Here is a 23,828-nt window from a genome sequence, read left to right on the forward strand (position 1 = left end):
TAGCATCCTACTCCCCCTCCCACCATCCCCTGCTGCTGTCTCAGCTCTGTTTGAGCAGAGAAATCCAGTGGGGAAGCTGCTTTGGGCTCAAGCAAAAGTATTCTCTCAAAAATTTGCTTTTACCTCCTAAAAGCAGAAAGCTGGAGGTACAGGGGCAGGTAAGAGAAAGAGATGCCATTCATTTTCATTATTAATTCCTTGAAACAACTTCTTTTCCCTTAGTATGAGCTTATGAATTTTAGCTGTTGCCAGAGTGGCTTTTTGCTCTATTAGAGAGGGTCCTCCCACCCTAGCTTTCATGAAGGCTGGCTTTCTCAATTGTCAGGCTTGACTTTTATTGCCAGCCTGCACCAATCGTGTGGAGGGCAGTTAATGAAGTCAGGATGCTCTGAGTAATTGCTGGCTGTGAAAGAGCACTGCTGATTTGCTTTGGACTCTGGTTTTGGGGTGTGAGGCAGTGGGGAAGGTTTCTCAAGAGCCTAAATTAATCTCAAAATGGTTTGAGCTATTTTACATTAGGTGGGCTGTGTAGCACAGTGTGTGGGTGCTGTGGGACATTCTCACCACTACCAGTTACCCCAGTAGGTTCAGTAGGGTGGGTGCTGGGGTTCTGCAAGCCCAGTTAATCATTCTGTCCTACAGCGATGGCACAGTAGGATGGAAATGGAGTGTGCTGGTAATAGCCCAGCCATGTTGCACAGCAGCCGAGGGATCGGGGAGTTTCTTGATGCTTCCCCAGAGCCTTCTGATTTTGAGCTGAATCAGCAATTTGTTTCTTGGCTTTCTACACTTTTTGTTGCTTCACCCTGGGTAGAACCTTTTCTAATTTCTACATTCCCCCTTGCCAGTAAACCCTTTCAGGAAGTGCTGTTGTGGGAATACTTTTGGTATCCTTCCAGGTTGACATGGACTGTGTGTCAGTGCTGCAGAGGTAAAAGGGAGTGTTGAAGAGCTGTGCGGGGAGGAGGAGTGGGTTTTGGCCAAATGCTATGACAAAGAGCTGGTCTAAGAAGCAGCAGGGACTCTTGCCTGTAAAAGACAAGATTGGATGTGTCAGAAGCTCTGAATTTGTGGAGCAGGGACTTTACTGCAGAGTAAAAACAGGGAGCCTTTCTTATTTAATGAGAACAAGGTGAGGATGGAGGTGCCGTCCCCATTCTTGTGCTTTGGCCTTTAAATATGAGATTAGATTAGCAGCATTTTGTATGACGGTAAACACCACAAGCTTCTGGCTTGACAGAAGCAGGTGTTTGTCCTTTTACAGACAGGGTCAGGATATGCCTTTCCCTGGAGGTGAGTGGAGTAACAGGGCAGGGACCATGATGAGGTTGTCCTTTCCATGGTGGAACTGGCCACTTGTGCATTGGTGCTGCTTGGAGCTGCAGGACCAAGTGTGGGTGACGGAGGACTGCTGTAGGCAGTGAAGGGCTCTGCTCCTGGCCGCAGAATTGCAGAACTCTGGAGTGTGTCTGGCTTGTTGCTGGCTGATTTTTCCTGTGGGATTGAAAGGTTTGAAAGAACAGCACTTCCTGGTGTATTTTCAATTGTCTTAATATATTTTCTTTCTCTTGCCCTGGGTGTTACTTTTTGCTTTTGTAATTAGTTAACTTCCCTCCCTTTTTAGATTTTTTTTTTACCCTTTGTAGTGTTGCATCTGTCCTAAACCTTTTGCAAGATAATCTATGTGTAATTACCAGTGAGAGCTGTGGCCATTGCCTGAGTGAGCCCCTCTTGGTTTGCTGTGCTATCACACAGCCTTGGGGCTCCAGACAGTCTTGGTGCCAGATAAGGTAGTTTCTGCTTTTGCAGAGAACTGGAGCACAAATGAAGTCATTGGCCAAGAGCCCAGGGAGAGGGTTGTCGAAGAACCCAGAGGTCTCCTTCATCCCAGATCAGCCTTTGAGCTGCTCCTGTTTTCCTCCAGCAGGTGCTGGCCCACCAGCACTGGAAGATCACAGACATGAAGGTCACCAGTGCTAAATGCAGGTGACTTTTAATTTAGTTTCTCAGAAGGCAATGCTTGGTAGCCGTGGCAGTATGTGGAGGCAGGCAGAGACTTACCCGACTTAAGACACAAGTTTGAAAAAGTGCCCAGTAGCTGGCAAGACCTGGGCAGGCTGCCAGCCCCTCCCAGTTTTCCAAACTTCTGTGGCTGTGGTGCTTGAGCTTCTTCCCATGAGGTACATAAAGCAGTCGTGCAAAGGGCATCTTAAGACCACAGTGTGCAGGACATGCTCTGTCAGCCCTGGGATGGCTCATGAGACCTTGCTGCCAGAGCTGGTAGGTAATGAGATTTAGGAGGAAATTGTTCCCTGTGAGGGTGGTGAGGTCCTGGCACAGATTGCCCAGAGAAGCTGTGGCTGCCCCATCCCTGGAAGTGTCTAAGGCCAGGTCAGACAGGGCTTGGAAAAACCTGGTCTAGCAAAGATATCCCTTCCTATGTCAGAGGGTGTAACCAGATGATATTTAAGGTTCCTTTTAACTGGAACCATTCTGAGGTTCATTGTGCTTTAGCAAAGAGGAAAATAGAAATTATCTCTCTCTTGCTGGGAGATTTTCAGAGACCAGCTTTTGCTGGAACACGGTAATTACCATTAGCCTGCTGCACTCTTTAGGTACCAAGAACAACCAGTTTGCATTGAGGTGGTATGAACTTTGGACAGGAATTGATGTGATGCACAGCTACACCATACATGCTTATAAAGTACATTTTTGGGGGATTAGAGATGCTCAGTCCATGGAGGGACCAACTTTCTTGGAGACCTTTTCCTTATCACCTTTCTTCTCTGCCATAGTATCTCCTACATCAATAATTGAAAAGTACTGTAAAGCTGAGGTGAGCCTGGCAGGTTCCTTACACTGTAGCAACCTCATCTGCCAATGGGGAGGACTCAAAAGTTCAAATCATCCATTTTGGTACAAACTTGTAAGGGCTGAGCCTGCTTCTTAAAAAAGAGGGGCCCCAGGTCACTGGGAAAACACTAGTTTCAGTGTATTGCTTGTAAAAGTATTGTGTGCTCACAGGCAAGCTTATCCTGTTATCTGTCTGTCTTTGTTTATCCTGCAAGTCCAGGGCAAAAGATGATTGGAGAAGACTGTGGGGCTCCTATCACTGTGATGTTGGCTGGAACAGGCCGGTGGGCTTTGGCGGCAGCATGGGTTTCACAGACAGGCAGCATGTCTAAGCTTTCTCTCTGGTTCCAGGACAATGTGTCTCTTTGTGGTGTGTCTGCTCAGTGTCTTGGGGCTGACTGCTCCTGAGCACTACACCGTGGAAGACATCTGCACTGCAAAGCCACGTGACATCCCAGTGAACCCTATCTGCATCTATCGCAACCCTGAAAAGAACCCCCAGGAGGGTGAGGGGCAAGAGCCAGCAAAGGACAAGCTCCCGGAGTCCACCAACCCCCGGGTCTGGGAGCTGTCAAAAGCCAACTCTCGGTTTGCTGTCATCTTCTACAAGTACCTGGCTGACTCCAAGGACAATGGGGAAAACATCTTCATGTCACCCCTCAGCATTTCCACGGCTTTTGCCATGACCAAACTTGGAGCCTGTGGTAGCACCCTCCAGCAGCTCATGGAGGTTGGTGGAGATTCCTCAGCCTTTTCCTGTAGCAGATCTGAAAGACAGGAAAGGTGATCATGGCTAATGGCTACTCTCAGGGTCAGGATGGCTTCTTGCCTTGTGAAGGAAATCCCAAGTTGGAAGAACCTTAAAACTTACCTCATTCCACCCTCTGCCATGGGTAGGGACACCTTCCACTAGACCAGGTTGCTCCAAGCCCCATCCCTGGATTTGTTTAGATTCCAGCTCTTTCCCCTTAGTCCCTATTTGGATCCAACATTCCTGGGTTTGAGAGATTAGTTTTCATCTGGAGGAAAGGAAGCCCATTTGGAAGGCGAGGGAAAGGAATGGCAACAGTTTTCTCCTTGCAGCTTGAGCTAGGCTTTTCCTTATGTAAAAAGCAGGAAAAGCCATGATATCAAGTCCCATTGGCAGAGGGACATTCCTTCTCTCTCTTCCTTGGTACAAAAATTGGACACACGGGAGATCCTGCAGCTCACCTGACTTCCAGGGCAGTGGAGCTGGTACATGGGGAGCCTCTCCCTCCACCTGTTGGCCCTATACTCAGGGAATAGTTCTGATCCCAGACTAAGAGGTAATTCTGAGTTCTGGCTCTTCCATGTGACTAATTTAACTCCCTGCCTGTCCCAGCACTCAGTGTCAGACTCACCTGACAACTTACCTGCTGTGTGGTGTTTGATGCTGCCCATACCTTTTTCTCCAATGGGAGACCTCAGCTCAAGGAGCCTTTTTCCCTGCAATGAGGAGGTGTAAATCAAACTGTTCTGCTTGTCCCCTCTGTTGCTGTCCTTACAGATCCTACCTCTGGAACAAATAATGTTGGGGTTCTCCACACAGCCCAAGTAGAGCAGCTATAACCACATCTCCAAAATCTTCACTTGTGTGTTCCCCTCTGGGCAGCCCTTTGCAATGGAAGGGGAGCCTTCTCCTATTGAGCCACCCACACCTGCACTCCTAATCTCCATTTTTCCTATGGCTGCTAACACCAGCTTTGCCTTACAGGAAACAGTGCCAAAGATCTTGGAGGTTCATAAAGAGCAATGTACTGTGGGATTTTCTGTGCCTTAAAGCTCTGAAGTAGTAGACAAATAATAATTGTCCTTCCAGCTGGCAGCTGGGAACAGATAAAAAATTCCCTGGGCTGCAAAAATGATAGCTACATATTCCCATTCCCTGTAAAAATGTACCAGAAGTACCCAACAGGCCATGAAAATTCCTCCTGGGAAGGAGTAGCCTTTAGCATTGTCACAGGAGGGCTTAGCACATGTGAGTCCTCCATGACCTGGTATGACCCAAGATCTAGTCCCTGTTGGTGCAGTGCTCATCTTGGGGTATGGCAGGGGGTTATGAACACTGTGTTAATTTTAACAGCATTTAAAGGGGAAGCTGGGGATCAGTCAAAGGCGGGGTATAGAGAGCAAGAAAACTGGTGTTGGGAAGAGGAGTGGCATCTCCACATCTAAGCAGAGTTTAATCCTCCATTTGGACTCTCCAAAGGAGGCCTTGGGCTGGTGATGTGTTGATTTTCCATAGATTTGGGCTCCCACACATGGAGGGTGAAGCTCTGAGGGCCTGCAAATTTGTTGCTGTTGAGGCAAAGGCTGCACTACCATTTCCTCTGGGGCCCAGGAGTACAAGAACCTTCTCATGGATTCCTTGTTGGTGTTTGGCTTGTCCAGGTCTTTCAATTTGACACCATTTCAGAGAAAACATCAGATCAGATCCATTTCTTCTTTGCCAAGCTGAACTGCCGCCTTTACAAGAAAGCAAACAAATCCTCAGATTTGGTATCAGCCAACCGTCTCTTCGGGGAGAAATCTTTAAGCTTTAATGAGACTTACCAGAACATCAGTGAAATCGTTTATGGAGCAAAACTCTGGCCCTTGAACTTCAAAGTGAGTTAGAACTACTCAGGATTTTGCTTTTTCGTTTGGTTCCACCCCCCCCCCCCCCCCCCCCCCCAGTCCATCCCTGTCTTTTGCCCAGAGGAAGTTCTCTGCTCTGGGTGTGTGTGACATGAGTGAAAGCAAAAGGGAATCTGGGATGCAGCTCTTCTCACTTCAGCTCACCTTAACCACAGCCACGTCCCCACTCGTCATACCTAAGCTCCATTGTCCTCCCCCAGCACATACCCTGTGAACCTTTCTCCTGCAGAAGGGGTACAAAGAGGGGTTTAAAACCTTTGGTTTAAGCTTTTTTTTGGTCTCTTCCTTTAGGAGAAGCCAGAACTTTCCAGGCAAATCATTAATGAGTGGGTGGCTAATAAGACAGAGAAGCGCATTACAGAAGTGATCCCAGAAAATGGTATTGATGATCTCACTGTCTTGGTCCTGGTCAACACCATTTATTTTAAGGTAACAAAAGCTAACAAAAAGCTTTAAAATATTTTAAGCTAACAAAACTAGGGAACAGTACACTTACCTGGAGGAGACATGGTGCTCATGTTTGTTTTCCCCCTCTCCTTTTTAGGGGCACTGGAAATCACAGTTCCCAGCTCCAAATACAAAACTGGATATATTTCATAAAGCCAGTGGTGAGACCTGCCAAGTCCCAACTATGTACCAGGAGTCCAAATTCCACTACACATTCATTGCCCAGGACAAAGTCCAGGTGCTGGAGCTGCCTTACAAAGGGGACGATATCACAATGGTGCTGGTCCTGCCCAGTGCTGGGACACCGTTGGAGAAAGTGGAGCGAGACTTGACATCAGAGAAGCTGCAGGACTGGATACATTCCATGAAGGAGATGTCTCTCTTTGTCTACCTCCCTCGCTTCCGTGTTGAGGACAGCTTCAGTGTCAAGGAAAAGTTGAGGAAAATGGGGCTGGAAGATCTCTTCAGTCCAGAAAATGCTAGACTCCCAGGTGAGATATGGAGATAGGGCAGTGCAGGGTAGAGATGAGGGGCAGCCATTCTTCCCTAGATGGCAGAGTAGTAGGTGCAACAACACATGAGGAACGAGAACATGAAAGTATTTATATGTTGCTGCAGTCAGTGATGGACTCTCTGGTAAAGTCTACCATGGACACTCAGTCCTGTTCTGCACTGAGTTTAGCAGTCAGTTGCAGATGGAGGAGGATGTTTTTGTTCTGGGCAGCCATGCCTTCTGCCTGATCCCAGGCCATGAAGGATGTAAATATGTTATTTCTTGAGCTGTCTCTAAACTCAGTTTTACCTTTGTATATTTTTGTATTACAGGTATCATTGCAGAGGGCCGCACAGACTTGTATGTGTCTGAGGCTTTCCACAAAGCCTTCCTTGAGGTGAGCCTTGTTTTGTGCCAGTGTGTCTTCCTCTTGCTTTTCAAAAACAAATATTAAAGGGAAGAAAATAGCTCTGAGCCTGCAGTGTTCACTTCTCAGCAGCTTTGGGCTTTGGAGGGAGTCTGGCCCCTGCATTCTGTGGAGGAGGAAGGTGAGATCTCTCCATGCTGCATAATGCCTGTATTTTAATCCCATATTCTCTCTTGGTTGGCAGGTGAATGAAGAAGGCAGTGAGGCCTCAGCTGCTACAGCTGTCACCATCTCTGGCCGTTCTTTCCCTATGAACAGAAAAATCTTCAATGCCAACAGGCCCTTCCTGCTTTTCATCCGGGAAGCTACCCTCAACACAATCATCTTCATGGGCAGGATAGCTGATCCTTGCTCCTAAAGGAGCTGGTAGGGCCTCACTTCTCCCTCCTCTGCCTTGGGAAAAGGGGAGGTGGGTTATTGTCACAATGCATGGGCTGCTCCTGGGGTGGTTGGTCTTGCTGTTTGGTGCCACCTGCAGGGAGGGACTGCATCCAACTAGGTTGTCCCTGCTCTTCCCTGCCATGTCAGGTGAGGGGGCTCATAGATCACCTCACCTGTCCTGTCCTCCATGGCAAGGAAAACTGAATTTCATCTGGCACCAGTATTTTTTGTGGCATCCAAGCCCAGCATTGCTGTCCTTCCTGTGCCCAACCCTCTGTAACTCTGATCACTTGGTTCATTAAAACCTATAGATCTGTATGTAACAAACTGCTCTCTGAATGCACAGTTTACATTAAGCCACTTCCTAGATTTAAATTCGTCTTTTCCAGTAAATGGGGCCCCACACCAAAAAGGTGAGTAGAACAGCAGCAGCCATAAGGCATGTGCTGGCTGGGCTAGGAACACCCTCCTGCAGCTCTTTGTGGGTGGAGGAGCTGCCAAACAGCTGTGCCCTGCTTGCCAGCTGCTCTGGTATGTCCTGTGTGCCCAAGTGCTAAGAGTCACTAGTGACAGTCTTGCATAGCCAAGGCTTTGAAACTCTTTTTAAATATTAAGATTTCATCTAACAGTTACTATAGCAGCAGTGCCCATGAACCATGACAGTGCCCAGGTAAGGTAACCAATAGCTGTAGCTTTGATAAAAATATATTATTTCACCTGCAAGTTTACTCCAGGAGCTGAGGTATCCTGGCCTGCTGTGAGGCCACATGTGATCAGACGTCTTGTTTTCTCAGGGTGGCTGTACTGCTGTAGGACCTTTGGCAGGGCTGTCCTGATGATGCAGATTTCTCCATTTCAGGCAGCTGTTTGAAACCAGACAGTTAAAGCACAGTTCCTGTCCTCAGGAGGTGATGGAAGTGGTGTGTGCAGACAGAGGGTTGCACTCCCCAGTGGCCCATTTACTCTGGATTGTGTAGGACCAGCGAAATATCCACCTTTGTAAAGGCTTCTCTTGGCAGGAATTACCAGAGTAGCCAAGTAGTGAAGGAGTTAACTTGAACAGAGCTGGTATGTCAGATCTTTGGTCACTGGGTGTCTAGTTTTGGAAGCTATCAGTGGTTTGACTCTTTCCTGTTCCTAGCAGGATTGCTTGAGCATCTGTGCAAGTAATGTGTGATTAGGACATGGAGGGCCACCTCCTCCACTGTCCCACGAGCAAACAGTACATATCTGAGAGGTGTCCTTAAGGGGCTGACACGCTCCCCTGGAGCAGTACCTTGGAAAGAAGCTGTGAAGGGCTGGGAACCTGTGAGAAAAGGGGAAGCATTTTGAAAAGAGTTCAGAAAGCAGCTCTTCCTCTTCCTCTCCCTCTTCCTCTTCTTCTCCCTCTCTCTCCCTGCCCTCCTCTGGCAGTTACCACTGTAGCATTTCTTGATGGATCCCATCTTCTGCCTGTGAACGTCACTGAGAGAAACACACAACCTCCTGTAATCTCTGCCTTTTTCAGTTGTGCTCCAGGCTCTGGAGATGGACACTGGTGAAAGAGGAGGGCTGAGGAAATGCCTGGGTCTCCTTAGCATGGCACTGAACCAAAATGCTTCCCCTGCCATAGGCAGCATCCAAAACTTGACCTGCAGCAAGAGCACAGGGCTTGTTCCTCCTGGGGAAACTGAAAATGGCTGAGCCTGCTGAAGAGGTGAGACAAAACTCATGCAACAAGGACAGAAGCCATTTGAGTTGCCAGGAACAATAGCCTGGCACTGTGCAACCTCTCTCAAGCTGCTCAGCTTAGGACAGTGGGGAGCTGCCCACAGCTGAGATCAGGTGGAAAATCCACATTGGGTCAGTACCAGTCAGCCATAAGACACAAACAAGGACCTGAGTATTAAACCATTTAATTCTCAAACCACTCACATGCATAATGTTCTTTTACACAGTGTTAAAAGAAAGAAGAAAATTCATTTTTTTTAATACAAACAGAATTTCAAGTATACATTTATAGCATTTTCCAAATTCTTACCCAAGTTGCTAAATTTTCATTCACATTGTTCTTAAAGCTGTCCAATGAGAGCGCTTTTTGCTAAACTGCTTTCAATGCAATTGTACAGTCCCCTCTACCTTGGTTTTCTTTCCCCCTTTCCCAATTCTGGTTCCCCTTCTACCTCTGCTCACTCCCCTCCAGCAGTGCTGGCCGTCCCTGGACACAATGGCCATGGAACTTCTGTTTGCCAGCACCCGCTGGAAGAGGAAAAGGGAAGCAGTCATGGAGGGCCAGTTTGGAAACAGCTTGCAAAATCACTGAAGAACAGTCTGATATCCACAAGTTACAGAAGGCTTCAGCCTACTCTAGACTAGTCTGAACACTGACTTCTTTTTCTTGAAATAAGGACTGCAATCAAAAATAAAATAATAAAGAATAATTAGTACAGCAGGAAATTTCTTAACTGTGAAATTAAGTCTTGAGTATTAGGACACCTGTCCTAACAAGGTTTGGTTTACAGGTCACTAGCTGAAGGTGACAGCAAAATTTCTGTTACAAATGGTTACTCTGCAAACCAGCTCACAGCAGAATCAATGTGGGACACACAAACTTGGATTAAAAAAGAAAAAAAAACCAAAAGAACTGACAAGGGCTCCATAGTCATGTTATGGAAAAACCCCACAACCCCAGTAACAGTTTTCTCCTGGCTTTGCTGTTCAGCTTAGCTCAGCCCTGGGCCACCAGCCGGGTTGTAACTGGGTGCAACTTCTGACCCGTTAAAAAATGGGGTTTAAATCTTCTTGATAGGCAAGGGTGGGTTTCTCTTGACACATTATGAAGTCCCTTAACAGCCACCAGCCCCATCAGTGCTTGGGCACAGTGGGGCTACTCCAGGTGGTGTGGGGGCCATGCTGGCCTGGGGGGCTGCTGGAGGTAGAGCTGCCATGCCCAAGTGTCTGGCAACATTGCTCCCCCCAAGCTGTGGCTGCCCTGGAGCTGCCTGCCTGTACAGCTGTGTCCCAAGCCAGCCACAGCTGTACTCATCTGACCAGTTAAAGTGCATTGCGGCAGAAAAGGGTTTGCTTTTTACTTTTTTTTTTTTTTTTTTTAAAGAGGAACCTATTTAAAGTGCTGTTCTAGTTTAGAAAGGGACTCTGTTTAGAAAAAACAATGGCACCTTTTCACATGAGAGATTTCCTCTCTGTATGTGTGTGTGTGTATATATATATATATAAATATATATATATATTTGCAGAGTCAGATCCGCTAATGAACAATATATAAAAGTGTTTCTATATTATCTTATTGCTTTTTTTCTGCTTTTTTTTTTTTTTCTTTTTTTTTTTTTTTTTTTATTGTTGGCTGCTGTTTGGAGGCAGGAGGGAGATGGATACTCCTTTTACCTTCCTCACCATTAACTGATTTCCTAGTACAGGAATGTGGTCTTACAGCTCTAGCCCAGAGGACAGTTCACTGTCAGGCAGCACAGAGGAGGTGACAAAGTCCCCCTGAACTGTCAGAGTCCCTTGGCCAACCTGCAAAGGGTCACAGTAAGGAACTGGAGGCCAAGAAGGACTGTGTGTACCCCAAAGGACTCCCATTGCCCCTCCCAGATGCCATTTTCATTAGAGTCACTTTACAGAGCAGACTTGCATTTCTGAAACACAGAGGTAAGGAAAACAAATCTCTTTAAAGTGAAAGCTTTGCTGCTAGAGTGTGTTGTGTAGTGTGGTAACCTCAGCACTCCAAGAGAGAGAGGTAGTTACTGTCCTGTGAATACACTGCTGCTGAATGCAACTACATTTCTGGAGTGATTGCTCAAAAAGAAAAAAAAGAAAAAAAAGGAAAAAATCCTAAAATCCTGTGCTCTTTATTAAGTTATCCCAGTTAAATCTTTCTGGTGAAGATATACTTGACTATTTCCTCTAAGAGGCTTTTGTATTTTAGAAATTGATTGTCAGTTAAGTTTGTTACAAGACAAGTGTTTGATTAGAAAATTGCTGTACAAAGCCACTTCCTTTGTTAACTCTTAAAACTTTCTCTCCCACTGCTCAACTATCTGTGGCCTGTTGGGGGGTCATGTCCTGTCTGCTCCTGCAGTAGGACAGCATTTCCTGCTCTGAGAAGTTTTAATGGAAAAACCCAAAGTTTTGAAAAGAGCTACGGATATCATATTCACAGTGTTGTGCAGGAAAGTTGGGGGGACACCAGGGAAACAAGGGGAGCTCTGGGGACAATGGGGCCACAGCTCATGGAAGTTTCAGCTAGTGTTTAACACACTAGAGACTTGGGAAAACTGCATTCATTCCCTTCCCTTTTCAGACTAAAGTAGTGCTTTGATCCAGCCTTCTCATCCATTGCTAATTCTCCCTGCAAGTGTGGGGCATGAGGTGAGGAATATGTTACTGCAAGAACATACAGGTGCATGTTATTCTCTTCCTCATTCAGCTTCTAATAGACCTTATTCAGAAAAGTCTTTTTTGCCACCCAGGATTGCTCTTGCCCGTCCTAAATGTCAGCCATATTACCCACCAACACAAAACAACCATGCCTTACTTGAACAACGCTCCTCTCTCCCTTCCCAATATTCCTTACTGGCACTTGCCCCATGAAAACATAGCCCTGGAAAAAGCTGTCTAGTGTCAGCTTTCGGGTATAACAAAATTCTACTCTCAATCTCACTTGGGGTGCTTCCCCCAATAGCACAACTCTGGCTTAAGAAATCTTCTAACACATGAGAAAAGTACCTGCATGCCACCTACACCCTCCTTCCCTGCATCTCTGGAGATCCAGGCTGCCCTGTACGGCCTCTGCAAATACACATCGACTGAAAGAATGCCCTGGGGCTGGAGACAGCCACAGTGGGGTTGGGGCTTCATGCCTCTTCCCAAAATCCAATCTGTCAGCCCAAGAATTGCACTGTCCAGATGTTAGTATCACCCACAGCTGCCACCCTCCTCCCACTGGCCTCTTGCAGGCAAGAGTTGTGTTCAGTTACCAATGCACAGGCAAGGAAGGATTCAAGAAAAAGCTTCACAGTAATTCAGAGTTTTACATATGTAAACTCTTCAGATACACTCTCAGAGGTACAAACCCCCGTATCAAACCAATGCCCAATTGGGGAACCAATTCATTGCCACCAAGTTAATTTGTTTCTCTCAGACTAGTTTTGTGACTCCTCCTCATGCCCCAGACTCAGTAATTTCTATTGCAATTCTAGCAGAAGACATCCTTGCCCATGGCAGGGGGTTGGAATATGATGAGCTTTAAGGTCTCTTCCAACCCAAACCATTCCACAATTCTGTGATTTGAGTAACTAATTTCAAATGTATTTTATCTTTTTATACTGCCACTTTCTGTATTTTATGATCAGCAGTAAATTAATCAATCCAACTTCATTTTTCATTTCTCATTAGTTTCACAGTTTCATAGCCAATGGTATTGGGTCTGACTGCAAAGGTAATGGGAAGGTTTAAATAAGTAAGCCTTACTGCAGTATAAAAATAATTCAGGCATTTCACCATAGATCTGAGAGGAAGGGTGTTAGGTACATTAACAATAACTAAGCTGAAAGTCTGCAAAAAAAATAATGCACTTATTTTTTTAAGTACTGCCTTAGATGCCTGCAGTAAAATAATAAATCAGAGTATGTCAGATTAAATAAGGAACTTACACAGGAGTATTTAAAAATGCCTGAACGTGTTTCAAAAGCTTAACTTATACAAACTAGGAAGGCCAGTAAAGCTGCCCATTTTACATGATAAAACTAAAAAAAAAAGGCAACAAAAATACAGCTTGGTGCAGTCTAATGGAAACAGGAACTTGGAGGCTGCACTCTCCCATAATAGAGATTTCCCAGCCTCTCTAGACAACCAGATCCAATGCTGTTTGAGTATACTCACAGTGAGATAATGTCTTATCATACCTAACCTCATTTTGCCTTGTAAAAACTGCTGCCTACTGCTGCTCCTTCTTACCACCATGTGCCTCCAGGAAGGGTCTGGGTCCATCTTCTCCGCACCCTCCCCTGAGCTGTGGAGTTTAAATAGGAAAAATGATATAGGTAAAGGAGAAAGCACTAAAACAAAAACAAACTTCAGTCTTCAACACTTGTAGAAAACTCAGAAAATGGCATTTTGAAGTCTGGTACCACCCTTTCCACCCTTCACTTCTCACCCTTCAGTTCCTTCCAATGGAGTTTTTGAAATGCTCACAGCAAAACTGCCCCCACAGGGGACTGGCCCTTTTTCCTTTATTATTCACAGCTCCAGCAAGTAAAACACTGGTGCTGCTCAGCTGTCATGTGCAGGATAGGCATCTTTGGACACCTGTCTCACAAGGCAGCAGCATTTCCTGCATGCTTCTGCCCCTGTGCAGGTTCTAAACCCAGCGTTTCCTTGCCCACAGCATCCATGGCATGCCAGGTACATGCACTACCTCTTCCCAGTGATGCTCTGCTGCTGTTCCACCTTTCTACCCATTCCCCTGTGTAGTTCCAGTGCTACCAGCACCAGCCAGGGCTAAAAACAGTCAAGCTCTCTTATTATTTCAGTTGTCTTCTTTCTCCCTAGAGAAAGAAGAGCCACTGCCAAGCCTGCAAGGACATGTTAGAGGTGAATTTGTTCTTAGCACTTGTTAATTCCTCAGAAAGGGAATTATTCCCCGACACAAAAAAAAAATCAGCCAGATCTTATCTTTAAATCCATTCTTCCCATTGGTGACAGCAGAACGTGCGCCTTCACAGAAGTTATTAACAAACCCCCAAACACTTCTAGACATCAGAAAATAGCAATGGCTCATTTCCTAAAACTTTAAATTAGACACTAAATACATCAGTGGCTGATTTTGTGGCTTCCTCCCCAGCTCCCAGCTGTGCCAGATCACTGTTTGATTTACTGATTTATACCATTTTATTTCTAGCTTTGCCAGAATGTCCTTGTTTTACAACAAAACTGTTAAGGACCATGAAGAACACCTTCAAAAGGCCCCCACCATCCAACTTTACCCAGCAAGTTTCAAATTCTTTCAAGGCTGCAACTCCCCAGCAGCACAAGTTCTTAAGTCTTGTATCCATGTTTTTGTCATCAAAGACCTTTCAGAATTCCCACCTAAAAAAAGTTCCTCCTATTTCCAAGAGGATCATTTCACAAGCTGTAATACTTTGGTTTACAACTGGATTAAAATATAAATTAAATAAGAATAATGCTAAATGAGTTTATATTGAAACACACTATATTTGTTTCTATATGTGTATATACAGATATGTGTGTGTGCACTCCCTAATGACAGCTAGAGGAAGCAAAAGTCATTCTCCAATGGCTTCTACTCTTCCAACTAGCATGGTCAACTTATCCATTGCAATAATTCCCTGTGCATAAAAGCTAATGAAACACTGGAAAGTGGTGCTGGCAACCAGCTGGATCACACAGACATTCAGGAACAGAAAGACAATAAATTATAAGAAGCAGTAGTAACTTGTTCACAGTTGGGCTGAAGATAATGTTATGGGAAACCTGAATTGTCTACAGTTCCAGGAATAAAAAGCCAAAGGTCACTGAAAGTTACATAGAGATATAATGCAGTTAATCCTAAAAGCAAATATCAGATCTGACACAAAGAAATGGCAGAAACCATGTGGAATTTCTCCCAGCAGCCTAAACTCTGGTACCATCAGATTCAGCAGGAAGCTTTCCAATACCTCCATCAAAACCAGAATTCATCCCAAGGATGCTCTGATCACTGCCTCCATCTCAGCAATGGATATTTTTCCCAAAAAGGAAGATTCCCTTAAACCAACTCAATCCTACATCCAAAAGTAAATGCTCCCAGTCCTTTCTTGATTCCATCAGCCCAAGCATCACATTCAATCTCTCCTAATTCCCAGCCTCTGTGTTTTTCTGTGTTTGCCAAGCCAAAGCCTTTCAGCAGATGGAAATATTTTAGAGATGGTAGGACTCTTCAGATAATTTTGTAAACCACCTGAGTGGGTTCCAGGTTAGGAATAACCTAAATTTCTAGAAAGATAAACTGCAGCAAAACTTTGGTCTGCTGCATTTTACTGGTTATAAATCAATACCAAAAAAACACAGCAAGTCTACTCCAAATCTACTCCAAATATTCTATTCTACTCTATTCCAAAATGTTCTGGTAGACTTTAGTTTCAAGAAGTAGCCAGTATTGCTTGCATAGTTTTAACTTCTATTTGGTTACAAATACATATATATATATATATATATATATATATATATACACACAGGTACATATGTATTTTAGATTCAAATATTCTGTGAATGATAGTGATTAAAATAAGGATTCTGAGCTCCTCTTTAGGCCCTTTAACTGCTGATATCAAAACTGTGCATGGCTCTCACCTTGCAACAGAAGCAATGTTCACCACAGTTATATTGCTATGGCAGTGGATTCCAGGCTTTCCAACTGCAGTCCTGGCCACAGGCTCAGCTTCCTGTGAAAACTCAGAGCCCAGCCCTTGGCAAAAAGTCTCCTTGAATGATAGCTTCTTGACTTATAGAATAGTACGGGGGTTGGAAGGGACCTTTAGAGGTCATCTAGTCCAACTATCCTGCCATGAGCAGGGACTTTTTCTATCGCCAAAATATTTCCAGCAGAGCCTGAACAACATTTGATGTCACTAATCTGTAGAAACATTTAGATGCTGGCATGGCTAAATTGGCAGGCAAGTCATGGATCAAAGAGAATATTTTGGTGAAGTTTAAATAATTTTAAATGCTGTTTTTTATTGGCTTTTAAGAGGCACAATCCTATCTACCTCCCAATCAACCTACCACCCAAATCAATGGTGCCTTTGCAGCTGTCTTCCTATTTATAGATTGGATTCTGCAGGAGACATGAAGTCAGCAGCAAATAAAAGCTACAACTCTGCTCTTGCAAAGGCCTTGTTAGGGCTGAATCACCCAAAAGTGCCAGGACTTTACTCGAAAAAAGTAATTCTGCTTGGAATCACTTCCTGAAATGGGCATGTCACTGTTAAGTGACATTCCTATTGCAGATGTGTGGGATGGAAACACAGCCATGGAGCTGTCACAAAATGAGAGCAGGACAAGCAATGAGAGCAGACAGAGCTGTCCTGTCCATGTATTTCAGCCTTGAGCTCACAGAGGGCTGAAACCCTGGCCCTGTGCCCTCTGCACCAAGCCAGCCCCATGATGCTTTTCAGAAGGGCTGCAGCTTGTTCCCAAAGCTCTGAATAGCTGTCTGATGGGAACAGGGTCAGTCACTGCCAACCTCTCTGGGTTTAAAACAGCGGCAGAGACACAACATGCTTTCTGTTCTTCCCAGCACCCAAATTAAAGTTAAATTATACAGATCACAGCTTGAGAATATTGTAGAGAAGATGATGGTGGATAATGCTGAGAGGACAAGTAGAGACTGCCCTTTGCACCGGCTGCTCTGGCTGTCACCGGGCTATCCCTGGATCTTACTAAGTTAGCTCTAAGCATGTTCTTAGCCTCCTGTAACAAATTCACATCCCAAAAAAACTCTCATTCATCCCTCTCTAGCTGCTGGAAATAGAAAGCACAATTTGTTTTCACATCCTCTCATTGTATTTTTGCCTTCTCCTTTTCCCAGCTTCACATCAGTCATCCTCCTGAGACAAAGAGGTTTATCTTTTCTCCAAAGCAGCAACACAGTATTAAAACAATTCTTGCTATTTTCACAGCTATTCACAGGGAACCTGGCAGCACCAGGGAACAGCCATGGCAACCATCATGTCACTTGGCTGACACTTGGCACCAGGGCTTGCTGCAGGCTTAAGGAAATAACCACAACTCTTCACATTTGGGAGGTAAGTTCTTTGACAGCAAAGAACTATGTCCACCTCCAAGAAAGCAAACTGTAAAACCAGAGTGTGTTTTCCCTGTTGCCTGAGGCAAGAAAACAAATGGGTTAGTAAGCCCTAACTCTAAAGCAGATAGAAATGTTATGTACAGAGGTATTAAAACATCAGAGTTCTCTTCACATCCTCCTTAAATCACAGTTGAAATCACAGCTTTGGGAGAACAAGATGCAGCTAGACATGGGAATGCAAAGCTTTGCCTCAACCCATCACAGAAACATTCACACTTGGAAAGCTGGCATCTGATTCTCCAGTTTCGGTGCAACTGCAAAGAGCCACACCAATGCAGAGGCAATGGGACACAGTATCATTCTGTTAGGGAAAGCACCTCTAAGTAGCTACACCACTGCCAGAAAATTCATGAGGTTTTCCATACCTTATACAACCTCCAACCCCTTTTTTCTTGAACCTTGGTCTCATCTGCACTCAGGAAGTCAACCACTGAAAGAAATGTTTAATAACAATTCCTTCAGAACTGGTTCCAATGTCTAGTGTGGATGGGCCTGAACTGTTTTCAGCACTGTTCAAGAAATATTAGTCATCATGACTCCCACACATACATACAGATCCATTAAATGCACAGAAATAATATCAAAATGATTCCCACTACCATACCTTATACTGACTCTAGCTACAAGCTATAAACTTCACCTCAGCGAGGCCTGGGCAAGAATATTGGCTCTTTTGCATGCAATCAGATATGATCATTTATACAGTGGCAACCTCTGCACAAAAACCCAAAAACAAAAAGAAAAGCAAACACAAAGAAGGAGAAACTGAAAACCTTTCACAAGCTTTGTTTTCAGCCTAGTAAGGTACGAAGGACTAATTTCATGATTTTCACCAGGCCACTTGAAGTAGTGAATCAGCAAACAGGACGTGCTGTCGGCATCCTGTATTGTTTGGATGCTCCTCTGTTCACAGTATTGATACAGTAAAATAAAAACCTGCTCCAGAAACTCACAGCTATGCCATGGGAACAAAGGCATTCACCATTTTATGTCAGCCTTTCTTCACTACGGTTGCCACCTGTCTCAGAAAAATGTTGCTTGTGTAGCAGTTACTGCACCTTCACCCTTCTCTTCACAGCAAGCTTAGCAGGGAAACTTTCCCACTATATTTTTATATAATATATGTATATAAATAATTTTTTGTTTTTTATAGTTTGGTAGTATTCTTTTAAAATTTCTATTTTAAAACATTTAAAAATCTTTTATGCAACTAAAAGTAACTTTTTACGCTCTCTAGTGTGAACAGGATAGGATTTCAAAGTTTTTAACTTTTTTCTTCCATTTTTGGTAACTTCAAAAGCTATGACTAAAGCAGCATATCTCCACTCCTCCCTGCACCTTGACTGCAACAAATCCTACCTTGGCCACCCTCTCACCTCATCCTCTGTCACTACTCTCAGGCAACCTCACTCTTTTGGTACCATGATGTTTGACCTTTGCCAGGAAACCTGATGGAGCTTGTTGTTTGAGTGGCCAAACCACTCCCTGTGTGATGGATGCCCTTGACAGGAGAGGAGGAAGAAGGTACAGAAGGAAAACAGAGAGAAATATCAGTTTTCCTGTTTGAAATGGTCAATGAAATGGTATTTTGCAGGTTCCCAGCTCAAAACCCCAGGTAAGGTTCCTCTTGTAGGATCTCATCCCTGTTACATGTGATACTGGCATCAAGCCCTTTCCCAAACACAAAAACACATTAGAGCCACATCTCTTTTTGAGGGAGAGATGGGAAGAACAGTGAGACACTTCACATATAAAAAAATCTATAAAGCAAGGCAAGAATACATTACCCTTCTCCAAATGATTCCCTCCAAAAGGGCAGGAAAATGATCCCAAGTACCAATTTGCAGATGGGTAAAGCAAGGGCTGGAGATGTTTCCATGTGCGCAAAACGGCAGTCAGACAGCAGGTCAAGCTATATTGTCACTCGGTCAGTCTCCAGCCTGCTAAGCCCCCACTCTAACCACTCATCCAGCTTTCTTGCTGAAGCAAGATGAAGTGTTATTTCTTTTCCAATGTCTCCTTGTTCCTCCCATCACCTTAAGGTTCAGAACTTCACCCTTCCTTATCATATACACATTATACATCCTCAAGAGTACTCCTTCACCAGACCTGATTCATGCAACCTGTTGTTCCCTGCCTTCATCATGAACAACTTGGCATCAGAACTAGAGAAAACTCTTAAAATATTGCATATTTTTTTTTAAAAAAGATGTCAAGATATTTGCACTTATCTTCCTGTCCCATGCTTTTCTGGTTATGAACCATGTAAGCCTGTGCAAACACCCACAATACACACACAGGCATATCTCTCCAGGTTTGCTAAATTTGCTCTAAACATCAGAGCTACTCAGAATACAAAAATGTTAAGTCCATGCAAGGGGACAGAGTTGTGATTGCTCTAGGAATCATCCACTATTAAGTCTCCTGAACTGTTATAAGGAAATAGAGTAAGGTTCTCTTTTCTTTTTGCATTTCATTGATAAAAAAGTTATCAAACTAGTTTGTAGAAACAGGTTTAAAAGCAACCACCTGCGATTGCTCGGCTGTGACAACAGCATTGCAGTATTCCCATATCCCATATTGCTGTTCTAAAAGATCAAGTGCGTGTCGAGGGGGAAGCAGGGGTGAAAAAGGACTTTGGTAGCCAGCCTCTAACTCCACAATTCAGCAACTCCAGCAAATCTCTTCCTAATCCTTAGCAACATCTGAAGCACGACAGTGCTCCAGCCAGGACCTCAGAGTGGTCTGAGCTTTCCAGTTCAGCTCCAGCAGAGGACAACCTCCTCTGGAAGACCTCTCCAGCCCTTCTCCCAATGCATCAGAGTCCCATGCAAACCTCACAGCTGCAAAATTCCACTCTCAGTAGCTGAAGTGATTCCTTCACATTTTGCTGACCTCTGGAATACCACTTTGTAGCTGTGCCCACTTTAACAAGGGGCACCAGGGCCGCATGCCTAGAACAGGCAAGCCCAAAGCCCTAAAATAACAGTTTAAATAAAAATGTAAGCCACATGCCTAGAACAGGCAAGCTCAAAGCCCTAAAATGACAGTTTAAATAAAAACATAAAGAGACACACCAAAAATAAGACACGGATAAATACACTTGGGCAAGGCAGGTTCCACCAGGACAGTATTTTTGTTCTCTTTGCTTGGCAACTACCTGGGGAAGGGAATAAGGTAACAGCCCCTTGCCCCTGCTCTCCCCTCGAGCGGGAGCAGTGGATATGGCTCTGTGGCTAAACCTGGCACTGCTGGCGGGATACCCTGCTGGGCCACAGCGCTGTCCAGAAATACAAATGACTGCTTGTCCCAGATCACTACAGAACAGTAAAAAAATTTAAAATGCTGTCGATCCCTGAATAAGAAGTTGGTTGACACAGTTGTTTTGTTTTTCTCCAAGAGGAGGAGGAATAAGGGAGAAAAACATTTAACACTCTATTGGTGTGTGTGTGGGGGTGTGTGAGAGGAAGAGAGAGAAAGAGATTTTTCTATTTTGGCAACATCTTGGTAGCTTCTTTCTGTTCAGTGGTGGCATTGCACTAATTACAGTACCAGCCTGCCAGGTTGGCGCTGACTCTTTAGAGCCAGGAATGGGAACAGTCCTTTCTCCTGGGACTCCACAGCCACATTTCAATCTGGCCCGGTTGTGGACACAGATCCCTGTGCTGTCTCCCCCACTGCCACAGCCTCTTCCTGTGGAGGAGATTCCTCCTCTGCTTGCCCCCGTGATGTGACGGTAGTCTCAGGGGAGATGCTATGGGGCCCCTCCAGGGGCAAGCAGCCAGGGTGGTTCTTGCGAAAGTGCTGGTTGAGGATGGCCTGGAAAGGGAAGCTTTTGCCGCACACGTGGCAGTGGAAGGGCTTGTTGCCCGTGTGCTTGCGGATGTGATATTCCAGCTGATCCTTGCGGGTGTACTTCTTCCCACACATACGGCAAACAAAAGGTGTGATGCCCATGTGGAGCCGCATGTGCCGGTCTAGGCTCCCCTTCTGGTTGAAGGATTTGGCGCAGTAAATACATGTGAGCCGTGGGTTGTACCGGAACCAGCGCTCCGAAACCTCCTGCTCCCGCAGATATTCCACGTAACCACTCATTCCAAGCATGGCTGATTCCTCCCCCTGCCAAGGAAATGGCATAAATTTAAATAACAAGCAGCCTAAAACAAGTTGTGAGAAGATCAGGCCCAGTCCAGCCAGTAAAGCATGTGCCAAAGCTCAAAATCAGCAGCACTAATGTCTGCAACCTCAAGCACACATTTAAGTGCTTAACTGGGGCCTTGGGGCTGCAGACAAACAAGCAATCAATTAGAAACCACTGCTACAGAGGCCCCTTCTGCCAAGCCATTCCCTGGATCTGGTGAAGACAGCCCTTCACACAAGGTCACCTGACCACCAATTCAGTTGTGGATCACATATCAGTACTTGTTACTTTTTAAAAAAAATTGTGCCAGTTTTATTAAAACACCTGGGTGTATTACCTTCTGTTTTCCTTACTAAAAGGAAAGGGAGTACTACTTAAAAAAAAAAGAAGCCAAGCTTGCAGTAAAACAAAGGAGGAGCAAACCACAAATCATATCTGCAAGTCTTCAGACGTAATTTTACACAGGTATTTATTCACATATCACTTAGAGTTCATTTTATAATGAGTCTAGTTTGCCTGCCTGGCTGTGTAACCCATAGCAGCCCCATGGCATCACAGGCAAGGATGTGCCTGACCCAATTTGCATAGCAAGGACTCTCTATTTTCTGAAGTCACACAGACAAATAGCCAAGGGCAACCTGAACCTCAAGCCTGAACTCAAGACAGATACTTCCGGTCATCGTATTCAGACTGAGCAGAAACACATGGACTCCAGAATGCTTCTGTGCAGGAATATCTACTATCTACTCCCCTAGTGCTGTTTCCCAGAGGTGCCAAATGTGGAGACACAACAAATGTAACAGCAGGAGGGCATCTCCTCCACAAGCCAGGGCTCTACTGGCATAAGCAGCAGTGTACTTGTGCCAGGTGCTGCTGAATCCAGCTGTACAGGCATAGGGAAGCTGCTGAGGATTAAAAGAGATACACAAAGCTCTGGTTCTTTCTTTCCACTCTACCATTGCCATTGGGCAGGGTTCACAGGTAGGCTATTTTAGTACGATATCAGAATACCAAGAGAGTGGAAGGTGATGATACTTCCCCATGGTGTGTAAAGCCTAAGGTTTCATGTTTGAGGCTGCCTCACAATGGAGAAATAAGAGCAGCTGTTCTGTAGGCAGAGCTAAAATTACTTAGTATGTCACATTTCCCCTAGAGGGCTGGTTTGACCTGAAATTTTTGCAATGTCTTCTGGGGACACAAAACAAAGCTTTGCAAAACAAGAACAAAAAGGTATCTGTCGTTTTATGGAAGTGTCTAACAAAGTCAGCAGACAGCAATCACAATTTCCCCCTCCTCGCTTCACTTGGTCTCACTCAAGGGCAAAGCAGCCTAGTATCTCCTTACCCACCTCCAGCCAAAGTCCTTTGCTTACACACTGACACATTCCCTACCTGCCAGGCTCACAAGAGTCCTGTATTGTGTTGGCTGACATGCTTGCACTACAGTGGCACTGTGACACTAACTGGATGCAACTAAATTAGATCAAAATGATAAGGCGCAGGCATTAATACTATGTCCTACTTTGCTGCACTCTACCAGCCCACTGCCTTCCCATTTCTGTGCATCTCTCCCTCCTGCCCTAAAACTGTGCCCAAGAAAGCAGAGAATTCAGAGCTTTTATGTTGCCAAGTCCACTGTGCAACACAGTCACTTAGAAAAGACAGAGACCTCTCTAAAACTCCACAGCTCTTTGACACTCCACCCCAAAAGGTTTATTGGTCTAGTGCCTGGAGGGCTTTTGGAAATGGTCTTGGTACTGGCATAGAAAGGTTCAGCTGTTGTCACCCATCTTCCACAGAAGCCAAGACACACCTCCTCCCCCTGCTCAGTCATTTGCTGGGAGTTCTGAGATCCAGCTCTGCAGGCAAATGGGGCTTCTCCTCAGGAGTTGGTGGCCTGCTGAGAATAAGGGTGGATATTTATGCCCTCAAACAACAAGAGAAACTCCTTGTGTTTTCCAGGTATCACGCCAAAATCCCAAACAACAGCCAGAACCAGTTTTAAATTGTACATGGCCAGCACATGTTCTCCTGTGAGCAAATAGATCCTTTGCCAAAGTAAAAGGTCCTTGTATCACACACATTATTGCTTGAAAATATTAAATATGACACACTTCATCACAACAAAGTCCCCTTCACCTTCAAGCCAACATATACTTCCAAATGTCTTGATCTGCCTACCTGGGAACTGGGCTGCTTAGGCTCATCCATCCGCCCGGGAGACTCGCTTTTTGATCTGTACCGCTCAGTCACAGCAACCATGCTACCAGAAGGGCTAAATCTGTGGGGTGGGGCAAGAACATAAATAGAATTTCTAATTGGCATCAGGTCACTACAGTATTTAGAACAATGGGTGAGTAATAGAGGCACCTGTATAGCATCTCTTCATCCTCATCAGCTAAAACACTAGAGGTGGAACAGTGCAAATATAAATGAAAAACCAAATCATCCCGGTCTATTGTTTCAGTCTGAACATCTGAAAAATAAAACTGAGTAATTTGGCTTCCAGTTCAGCAACAGAGAGGAATGAATAAACCAATATGTGCCTGGTGACTCAGGAA

At 44.9% G+C, this 23,828-nt stretch overlaps 2 protein-coding genes across 11 annotated transcripts in view; one reads left to right on the top strand and one right to left on the bottom strand.

The window, feature by feature from the left end:
• SERPINC1 (serpin family C member 1) lies at positions 1–11,065 on the top strand. Its single transcript, XM_058843408.1, has 8 exons — positions 1–158; positions 3,205–3,583; positions 5,266–5,481; positions 5,803–5,940; positions 6,056–6,449; positions 6,784–6,848; positions 7,063–7,244; positions 8,767–11,065. Exons 2-7 carry the CDS (start codon positions 3,209–3,211, stop codon positions 7,234–7,236), a joined length of 1,362 nt encoding a protein of 453 aa, XP_058699391.1. The 5' UTR covers positions 1–158; positions 3,205–3,208; the 3' UTR covers positions 7,237–7,244; positions 8,767–11,065.
• ZBTB37 (zinc finger and BTB domain containing 37) overlaps positions 9,139–23,828 on the bottom strand; it is a 21,027-nt gene continuing 6,337 nt past the window's right edge. For 7 of the 10 annotated variants that reach the window (XM_058843404.1, XM_058843402.1, XM_058843401.1 and 4 more), the window contains 2 exons: positions 23,449–23,548; positions 9,139–21,246 (listed from right to left, as the gene is read on the bottom strand). In XM_058843404.1, coding sequence (XP_058699387.1) covers positions 20,758–21,246; positions 23,449–23,548 — 589 coding nt within the window. In that variant the 3' untranslated portion in view covers positions 9,139–20,757. Of the gene's footprint in view, positions 21,247–22,965; positions 23,168–23,448; positions 23,549–23,828 lie in introns of those variants that run through there. The other 3 variants (XM_058843405.1, XM_058843407.1, XM_058843406.1) reach the window with 3 other exon arrangements.

This window comes from Poecile atricapillus, chromosome 7 (genome assembly GCF_030490865.1).
Source record: "Poecile atricapillus isolate bPoeAtr1 chromosome 7, bPoeAtr1.hap1, whole genome shotgun sequence".
NCBI lineage: Eukaryota > Metazoa > Chordata > Aves > Passeriformes > Paridae > Poecile > Poecile atricapillus.

Excerpts from the sequence above, each read along its gene's own strand:
- SERPINC1 (XM_058843408.1), top strand. The coding sequence starts at position 3,209 with ATGTGTCTCTTTGTGGTGTGTCTGCTCAGTGTCTTGGGGCTGACTGCT. Across the intron at positions 3,584-5,265 it reads CCCTCCAGCAGCTCATGGAG|GTCTTTCAATTTGACACCAT; the intron begins GTTGGTGGAGAT and ends TGGCTTGTCCAG. Across the intron at positions 5,482-5,802 it reads TCTGGCCCTTGAACTTCAAA|GAGAAGCCAGAACTTTCCAG; the intron begins GTGAGTTAGAAC and ends CTCTTCCTTTAG.